Source organism: Astyanax mexicanus, chromosome 14 (genome assembly GCF_023375975.1).
Source record: "Astyanax mexicanus isolate ESR-SI-001 chromosome 14, AstMex3_surface, whole genome shotgun sequence".
NCBI classification, from domain to species: domain Eukaryota; kingdom Metazoa; phylum Chordata; class Actinopteri; order Characiformes; family Acestrorhamphidae; genus Astyanax; species Astyanax mexicanus.
The window spans coordinates 47602298-47612263 of NC_064421.1; the positions used below are offsets into that span (position 1 = coordinate 47602298).

At 34.8% G+C, this 9966-nt stretch overlaps 1 protein-coding gene across 2 annotated transcripts; it reads left to right on the plus strand.

Moving 5' to 3' along the window:
• The first annotated feature begins 924 nt into the window (after window positions 1–924).
• On the plus strand, window positions 925–9348 carry bub1bb (BUB1 mitotic checkpoint serine/threonine kinase Bb). 2 transcript variants are annotated; one of them, XM_049463536.1, is made up of 9 exons: window positions 925–1070; window positions 2323–2498; window positions 3193–3252; window positions 3356–3500; window positions 3978–4174; window positions 4282–4445; window positions 5286–5467; window positions 5563–5660; window positions 6736–9348. In XM_049463536.1, exons 2-9 carry the CDS (start codon window positions 2362–2364, stop codon window positions 7022–7024), a joined length of 1272 nt encoding a protein of 423 aa, XP_049319493.1. In that variant the 5' UTR covers window positions 925–1070; window positions 2323–2361; the 3' UTR covers window positions 7025–9348. The 2 variants fall into 2 exon arrangements, with proteins under 2 accessions (XP_049319493.1, XP_049319494.1); XM_049463537.1 differs by having other exon boundaries at window positions 2326–2498.
• The last annotated feature ends 618 nt before the right edge of the window (window positions 9349–9966 follow it).

Genomic DNA, 9966 nt, shown 5'->3' on the forward strand with positions numbered 1-9966 from the left:
ACCTCAGAACAATAAAGGCTAATAAAACTTTCTAATATCGTTTTTTTTTTATTTAAACATTTGGACATAGGACATTAACGCGTGTACTGTTATTTTAGTTGCATTTGTGTTTGTCAGCAATGTATTACAGTAAAGAAAAAATGCTTTTATTCGATGTTAAACTACATTACCCAGCATGCCTGTAAAAACAACGTAAAGACACTCTGGTGTCGATTAGACGTTTTTAAATATATAAATGAATAAAAATAATTTAAAGCGATCGACCATTTGTAAAAATACACGACAATATGAAAATTATTTCATATGTACGTTAAAAATAAAACTGAAAAAAAAAACATCTATTATTTTTTTGCATTTATTTTAATCGTTTTAATTGCAATATTATTATTTTTATCTTTAAATATCCACACAGGCTGTTTTTTTTATTAATTTCCAAAAACATCCTAATGAAAACAAGGACATCCAGGATAAATACATAATAATAAAAAAATAATTTAAAAAAAACGTTTTACAAGCTAAACAAAAACAGGTCTTATACAAACAACAAATCAGTAACAGATTTTTTTTATTTAATTTAATGTGATTTAGAACACCTTTTTAATCATGTTTTTACTATTTAGGCATGGATATTGAAATAACATATCAATATAAAAATAAAATATTACAGACAGGGTTCCAATGCAATAGAAGTAATAAAATAAAAACTATTAAATATTTTAGTTAGTTCAATTTGTTTGCTATATAACGTTAGATTTTATAGTAGAATATTAAAGAATATTTCTGTGCTATACAAACAGAAAACAGCATTCTTACTATTCTTAATTCGGGTCTGAAAGGGTTAAATAAAAGTCCACCAATGAGGCGCTGGGTTTCGGTCACGTGAGCAGGATAGGCCAATGAGCGCGAGGCTAGGCTCCTCCCAGTTTTCGTTCAAATATTTTCAGCCTGAAGATAAACGGACTCTCTCTGAGAACAGCAGTGAACAAAAAAAGACTGGATTTTTAATATAATTTTTATATAACGTATTGTACCGTAAACCAGAGACGCAAGCAATATAAAGGGAGAAGCACGTAAGTATGATGATATATAATATAATGTTTCTGTCTGCGGGAAGACTGTAGTTTTCTGTAGTGACTGTTAGTTAGATGACCGTTGCAGTTGCAGGTTAGCTGGTTAATGCTAACCGGCTGTGGGTGCCTGAATGTAATTACTGTCAATATGACTTTAATAAAGCTTAGACATCACAGTTCAGTGTAATTTAGGTTAGCTTCGCGAATGCATGGTTTATTTTGAGTACTCCAACAGGTAGTTAGCTAGTAAATAATGTCTGAGAATCTGCAACTGTAGCCTGGCCATGCTAACTGTTAAAGGTAAGTTATCTCGCCACAACCCATCATGCTGCTGGTTAAAGTTAACGTTAACTAGTTAGCTAGTTAGTGTAGCAGTCAAATGATCTTGTTTTCACTTTAAACTGTTAACGTTACAAGTTACCAGTATATTCTTAATTATGAACGCATAGGCTGTGTTCCTGATTAAAAGTGATGCCACTTGAAACAGTGGCTGTCAATCAGTGGCTGAGTGTTTTATATTAACTTATATATTTTAACAATAAATTAGTTAAAGTTAATTTAGTAATTTATAAAGTTAAGATATTTCTCAATTAACTTGTTTTTGATCATGCATTCATGAATTATTTTTTTCATTTTTTTTTTACTTTTTAAATAAAAGCCTTTTTTGTATCAGTAACTACTACCCCTATAGATAGCTATATGGATGGATAGATATATGGATTAGATGGATGGATAGATGAATGGAGAATGCTGAAAGAAGAATATATACATGAATATTTAAATACAAAAACTAGAAAGTGTCAAAGTAAACACCCTTAGAATGAATCAAGTATAAGAGATAGCAGGTATTAGCAGGAATGACAAATGCTAAACATCTAATGCACACGTGTCAAAAAATTACCCACATTACTTTTATTCATGTATGGCTGAGGGTTTCTTTAGCACAGATCTTCATTTTCACCTTTATTTTCCTTTATTGCTTATTACTATGAAGAAGCAGCTTTTGTTTTTTTTCTACATTAGAAAATGAATGTGGGTCATTTTTGACCCATGTGTGCATTTAAAGGGTTGTGATACAAAGAGGGCTTTTATTCAGAAAGTAAGAAAGGGGAAAAATAAATGAAGGATGTACAAAGATCAAAAACAAGTTAATTGAGGAATACCTTGAATACTGAGTGATTAAATTGGTTTTAAACTGGTTTTGTCAGAGCATTTTTGCATAAGTTAGAAGATTGATGAGACTGTCTCTCAGCAGGTCACTGGTAAATCAGTGTGGTGTGTTGGGTTTATCATGGCGGAGGGCGAGGCCGAGTGGGAGCTGTGCAAAGAGAACATCCAGCCACTGAGACGAGGCCGAGCCATCTCAGCCCTGCACCAAGCTCTCCAGCAGCAGGAGGGCTCCAGTGCTGCTCTCAACCAACAGAAACAGTAAGAGAATAGTTTTCAGACTAATCCAACATTTGTAATGCACTGTGGTTGATTTGTGACTGCCATATCTTTTTTTGCAATATAATGCGCACCTAAAATACTTACATTTTTCCAAAAATCATCAGAGCTTCTTATAATCCGGTGCTCCTTATGTATGAATTCTATCAGTCAGGTATTAAGGAGCAGTAAAGTCACTCCACTGAAGTACAGAGTTATACAGGAGTTTCAGTTTAGTTCTCCAGCACCCAGACTGGAGCAGAATTAGCAGAGAAATCTGTATAGATTTATTTTTAAAGAATTACTGTTTTGTTTACTTAGCTTAGCTTTATGAGACCTGCTGAATTAGAAGTAAAACATGGCGACAGCCCTGTTCCTCAGTAGTGCCGCATAATGCGCCTTATGTATGAAAATAGACGTTTATTGATGGTGCGCTTTATAATCCGGTGCGCCTTATAGTGCAAAAAATACAGTAAGTGTTCGTTAAAAGCCATTGCAGTACAAACATTTGACCTGTGTTTAACCTATCTGTAGCAGTAAAAACACACACAGAGTTTAACTGGAGGTTAGGTTAATAGTGGACTATTTGTACAAATAATTTTATGTGAAAGTCATTTTTAATATTGGCTTCTGGTAGTTGCATGTTTAGTATCAGCTGTATTTGACGGTATTTGATGGTTTGCGTTTACGTTCACAGGGCGTATGAGACAGAGCTGCGCATGTACGATGGAGATGACCCTCTTGATGTTTGGGACAGGTAAGATTGATATCAACAGTCATTTTTTTGTTTTTACTTTGTGTTGCGAATGTTCAAAACTGGTTTTGTTTCCTCCTTCTTACAAACAACTCTTTATTTTCAGATACATAAAATGGACAGAGCAGAACTACCCACAGGGAGGAAAGGAGAGCAGCTTCAGTATTCTTCTAGAAAGAGTCGTCATGAAGTTCACAGAAGAGAAGAAATATCATAACGATGCTCGTTACGTTGATCTGTGGATCAGATTTGTAAGTGTTTATATTGTCATTTAGAGCAGAGCTTTCAGACCTCAAATAATGCAAATAAAACAAAAAGTTCATATTTATAAAGTTTTAAGAGTTCAGAAATCAATATCTGGTAGAATAACCCTGGTTGGTTTTTAATCACAGTTTTTTTTTGTTTTTTTTTGTTTTCATGCATCTTGGCATCATGTTCTCCTCCTCCACCAGTCTTACACACTGCTTTTGGATAACTTTATGCTGCTTTACACCTGGTGCAAAAATTCAAGCAGATCAGTTTGGTGGTTTGATGGCTTGTGATCATCCATCTTCCTCTTGATTATATTCCAGAGGTTTTTAATTTGATAAAATCAAACAAACTCATCATTTTTAAGTGCTTTTTTATTTTTCCAGAGCTGTATAATGGAAAATAAGAACAATTTTTTTTATTTAGCTAAAAACAGTAAAAATGTGTTTTATCTTGTTTTTTCTTGTTTATATCTACAGGCAGAAGGCTGCTCTGACCCTCTAGATGTCTACCGGTATATGCAGTCTCAGGGAATAGGCACGATGCAGGCGTCTTTTTACATTTCCTGGTCTGAAGAATACGAGAAAAGAGGAAACTCACGGATGGCTGACACTATTTTCCAGGACGGTTTAAAGTGTGGAGCCGAACCACTAGATAAGCTCCAGCAGTTTCACAAGTATGAGTTTTTTTTTGTTTGTATTTTATGGGTTATATCTGCTGTTATCTGAGCTTTGCTATTTTTGTGCAGCTTTGTGCCGTAACTGAAATATCCTGTGTTCGCAGGGCACTGCAGGCACGTGTGTGCAGGCAGATGATGACATCAGTGTTGGTTCAGGAGAAAGCAGATGAGCCTCCAGAGCCTCAGAGGATTTCTCTCGTGGAGCTTAAAGCAAAGGGGAAGAAAAAAACATTCGCCCCCATCAACAGGGTGACTGGATCTGTTGGTTGTAAGTGACGACTAACTTTGGTTTTACGATTTTATAGGTTTTGCAATGTACATCTATAGTATTTTATTGTTTGTTGCAAGACTGGGGGTTTAAATAGTTTTTTTTTTTTTTGCTTATTTTTGGATGCACAGCATTTTTTTGCATTTAAAATCCTTTAATTTTCCCAAAAATAATCTGTGCACCTTATAATCAGGTGCACCTTATGTATGAATTCTATCAGGTATCTGTCGGGTATTAAGAAGCAGTAAAGCCACTCTGCTACAGCAGTATTAGCATTCGCAGCTAACTGCGCTAAGCGCTAGTTCTTTATCCGTTCTGAGGTGAGTACTATCGGCTTTTAGCCTGCTTGCTACTAACCCTGGCTTGCACTGCTGGAGCAGCATTAGCATTACCTGCGCTAAGCTCCAACTCTTTCGCCATTCAGTGGTGAGTATATTGAACTATATAGTCTGCACGTTGACCGTGTTAAAACAAGCTACATGGGATGAACCGCTAGTTAGTTGCTAACTGCAGTTATTGCTAGCAGTTAGCTGCTAATGCTTTAGTGGAAATCTAAGCTTACTGTAAATAAACATGCACATTACTGTTTTGTTGACATAGCATAGCTTACCTTTGCTTTACAAGTCTTGCCACCCAGCAGCGAGACCTACTGAATGAGAAGGAAAACATGGCCACACTCCTGTTCCTTTCTAGTGTCACATTGTGCGCCTTAGAATCCTTATAAGCCTTATGCATCTTTTAGTGCCAAAAATATCTTATTTAGAGGTTTGTCTCTCATGCAAATTTAAAAAAAGAAGAAGAATTGAGTTGTTAATGGCTAATAGCTTTGTTTTTGCACAGATGCACGGGGTCTGCAATTTTCTCAACCTCTTGGGTCGACGAAGAACAGTCGACTTATGGTTTTTGATGAGAATAAGGAGCATTTTGATCCTCAGGAGCCCAGCTTTGAAAGCTGGACTGCTCCGCCCACTTCTAGAGCTAAGGAGAATGAGCAGAAGCCTGATAAATGGTCTAATGTTAAGGTACAAGTGATATATTAAATATATTTATTTATTTATTCACTTTTGTGAGTCTGTATCAATACTAAAATGCTTTTTTTCCTCTCTTATGTATCCAGTTGCCTCAGAAGTCCAGATTTGGTCATACTGTTATGGCTCCACCACCAAAGGCAAATTTCCAGCCCTTTGTGGAGGAGAGTGATCAGCCTCCTGCAGTGTGAGTGCTCTCTGAGATACTGTTATCTGCTGCTCTCATCGCGCTAACTCATGCCAATTAGGCCCTGAGCCTTTGGCTTTTAATGTGCATGTTAATCACTGAATGATTTATCTCCAGCTTATCCGCCCCATCACTTTATAGGACACTGCAGCTCTTAAGGCTGTGTTTAGCCGAAGTGTTTAAATCTCATATGAAGGGCTGATGTTTTGTGAAGGAGTGTTTAACACTCATATTGAACTTATTGACATGCCGAACATTTATGAAGGTGTCTACGAGTTTAGTAAGTAAAGTGTAGATTCATTTAAAGCACTTTGAGATATATATATATATATATATATATTAGTTTGCAAGGATGCTAATCCAGCACTCGAGCCATCCTCTACTTTCATCCACTCTTCATTTTTCTTTAAACTGTTAACACACCATCTCTGTAGACATTAGGGTTTAATTTTTCTATTGTTATTATTATTTATTTATTAAAATAACCAAACAGTTTAAACGGATTAAAACTGAGGGAGTTATTTATTAAAAATAAAGATAATTATTGTTTATTAAATCAAAAGGATGTTTTACTATATGCATGTAAATATATTAATTACATCCAATGAATGATTTATTACATTGTGGTGACAATTATTTTTTTTTATTATGGAAGCATATATTTTTTTTAAATTAAGGGAACAATTTACTAAATTAAGAAAATCAAGATTTTTTTTTTATTTAGGAATAGTTTTAAAATATATTTATTGTATACATGATGTGCATTTTAAACAAGGTGAAACACTTGTACAACTGTATTATTAGAAATTGTGTAGACATTAAAATATTCTCATCATGCATCAAATCTAGCCAGAGATATTATAATATTATATATTATATATATAAACCACACTACACTATTATTACTGTCCAGTACCAGCATTTAAAGTAAATAATAAATCATGATTAATCACAGAATATTGTTCTGATGAAAACAATTCATTTTCAATTGATTTTAACACCACTAAGAAAAGTCATAAGTCTGGCAATGTGGTTTTATTAGGTTCATATTTTCACTTGTCTTTTCTCTCCTCAGAACTCCGTGTAAGGTTAACCCTGCAGTAAATACGGTTCTATCAGCGAGGAAACCCCAGCGGGAAGAGCAGACTCCACTGAAGAGGTTACAGGACAGACAGCAGCACATGCAGCTCCAGCAGGAGGACGAGAGTAAAACCGGGGTGAAGAGCATGTACTGCAAAGAGCTGCTCTTCAGCGGCATCTCAGAGTTCTGTTTTGAGGAGCTTCGGGCCGAGCGGTACCGCCAGAAATGCAGCCGGAGACTGGAGACGGGCGGAGACGCTACAGAGCAGCCGCAGTCCAGTTAAAGAGACTGAAGGAGAGAACTGAATCCTGGACGCCCCTTTTCTGTACATTTTTAAACTTCTTCTTTTTGCTGTAACACACCAGAAAAAAAACTACCAACAGACTAGTGCATCTCAAAACATTAGAATATCATTGAAAAGTTACTTTATTTCAGTAATTCAAAATGTGAAACTCATAGATTATATAGATGTATTAAACACAGAGTGATCTATTTTAAGCCTTTATTTCTTTTCTACAGCCAATGAAAACCCAAAAAGAGTGTTTCAGAAAATTTGAATTTTATATAAGACCAACTAGTACTTTTGGCAGTGTGGGCAGTGTGCCAAGTCCTGCTGGAAAATGAAATCCCCATCACCTTTGACTTTGGACTTAATAATAAAACACAGTGGATCAACACCAGCAGATGACATGTCTCTACATAAAACCATCACTGATTGGTGGAAACTTCACACTAGACCTCGAGCAGTTTGGACTGTGTGTCTCTCCACTCTTCCTCCAGACTCTGATCCCTTGATTTACTTTAAATTCAATGTAAAATGTACTGATGATCAGTGATGGTTTGGAGAGTCATGTCTGTCATCTGCTGGTGTTGATCCACTGTGTTTTATTATCAAGTCTAAAGTCAGTGCAGTTTTGTTTTCCCACAAAATCTTACAGCACTTCATATCTTACAGCTTCCCTCTGCTGATAACAACTTTTATGGAGATGTGGATTTTATTTTCCAGCAGGACTTGGCACACTACCCACACTGCCAAAAGTACCAATTGGTCTTATATAATATTCCAATTTTCTGAGACACTGATTTTGGGGTTTTTATCGTCTGTAAGCTTCATAATCATCAACAATAGAAGAAATAAACGCTTAAAATAGATCTCTCTGTTTTTTTTGGAGATGCACTAGTACATACTAACACTCTAATATACACTCTGAATACTTTAAATAGGTCTCTAAAGTTGGTATGTGTGTGTTTTTTGTTTTGTTTATGTTTGTCCTGTTGGTTTTACCTGAGAAGAAATCAGCTGATCTGAGTCTAAATCTGGTAAAGGCTGTACTTATTATACTACAATTCATTCTGATGTCTTATTGTAGCAGCAGGGGGGTTGCTCGGGTGTTGTATACTGTTGCTGTAGTGTGACAAAATTAGGAATATCCTGCATTTTTACTTTTAATTTTATTTTTTTTTTAATTTTATTATTATTATTTTTTTTAATATCTCTATTTAAACAAACATGTAAAGCCCTATCCGGATGGGATTATTTTCTCAGGTGCTTTTGGGGTTATTTCCTTTTTTTATGGGGTTTTTTTTATCCTTTGTGATTTTTATTCTCATCCCCTAAGAAAATTACTGGCTGAATTATCTTCTGTTTTTTTCTGAACTCAGTGGCCGTCCATCCGGACGCACATCTCTGAGTTTCGTCTCCTCACGTTTAATAAAATAGATATTTGTCCACTGCCGTGCACCATAGTTACACTTTGGGCGTGCATTTCCACAGAGATCCACGTTAAAAACACAGCGAGTGGAAATGGAGGAGCTACTGAACACCGTGATGTCATGTGACATGTTTTTATAATTGCAATCACTGAGTAAAAATGTGAAATATTTTTCACAGAAAAACTAATCCCATCCGGATAGCGTGTAAATTAGGAATATAAGCTATCACACAGCTGTTTTAAGCAACTGTTACTTTATTTGCTTTTTAATTGAGCAATTTTGTTCTTTTTATTAAGTGCAGAAAACATGCTGGTGGTGATTAGCTTTGCAACTAGAACTAAATTTTTTGGAAAAAATGCAAATAAAACTAGTCAATTTCTAAGATGGAAAAATGGGATTTAGAAGTACTTCAAAATTGTGTGTTGTTTATTACTCATGTTTCCTAAAGCTTCAGCCCTTTTGAGGTACAAAAATAGGTTGCAAAATATTGGTCAGTATTGCAGTATTGTAATATTGCTTAAAAGTATACGCTCAACATGTTTCCTGTCTTTGTGCATTTCTAGTATTCCTTTATTTTCATGTTCCATCAGTCCCATATAGATCCTACCTGATGATGAAGACTCTTAGGGTTGTATTTCTGTGGTTGTAACTGTCTGTGTGCTTTTGTGTATATAGTTGTTGTTGTATAACACTGCCGTATAAGAGACTAAACAGCTGTGTAGTGTTCACATTGTATATTTCTTTTTCTTCTTTTGTACTTTTGTAATTATGTTCAGAGATGGTACAGACTCTAACCAGTGTAAACTCTTTCTGTTGTTGCTCTGTGCATTTACACACTGTGAGAACCAGCTTTAATAGCGTGTAATAAACAAAAGCAACATTTTTTTATTGCAATGCTCTCAGATGGAAATGGCTTGTTGGATAAAATATGAAGAGGGAGAAATAAGGAAGTGAATTTAGTAGATTCACATTTTGTGAATGATAACCTTTTTTTAATTGTCACAAATGATTGTGTTTAACAATAGTCATTTTAAGAAACATTTAAAATGCATCTCTCTCAGAACTAAATCCTGACTTTTATAATGTAGTAAAACATAAAGGCTTAATTTTATACAATTCAGATGGTGTGTTTTAAGCATGCTCTTAAAAGGAGGGATCATCTTCTGCAGAGGTGGAAAGTAATGAATTACATTTACTCAAGTTACTGTAATTGAGTAGATTTTATGAGTAATTTGTAATTTTTAAAGTAGTTTTTAAAATAGGTAATTTTACATTTGCTCAAGTACAAAGCATAGCAATGTCAAGTTAAAAAATAATAATGAATTGTAAAACTATAAAAATACAGTTTCTAGTCACATATATAACCATAACCTTTTAATAGTATAGAAAAAAATGGATCATAGAAACCTGTAACACTTGTTCTTAAAAAGGTTTGGGGTCTGAACAAATACTGCCTGAAAGGTCCAAATTATTATGTGGAATAATAGTTAATTAAAAACAATTTAATTTATG

Excerpts from the sequence above, each read along its gene's own strand:
- bub1bb (XM_049463536.1), top strand. The coding sequence starts at position 2,362 with ATGGCGGAGGGCGAGGCCGAGTGGGAGCTGTGCAAAGAGAACATCCAG. Across the intron at positions 2,499-3,192 it reads GCTCTCAACCAACAGAAACA|GGCGTATGAGACAGAGCTGC; the intron begins GTAAGAGAATAG and ends TTACGTTCACAG. Across the intron at positions 4,175-4,281 it reads AAGCTCCAGCAGTTTCACAA|GGCACTGCAGGCACGTGTGT; the intron begins GTATGAGTTTTT and ends CTGTGTTCGCAG.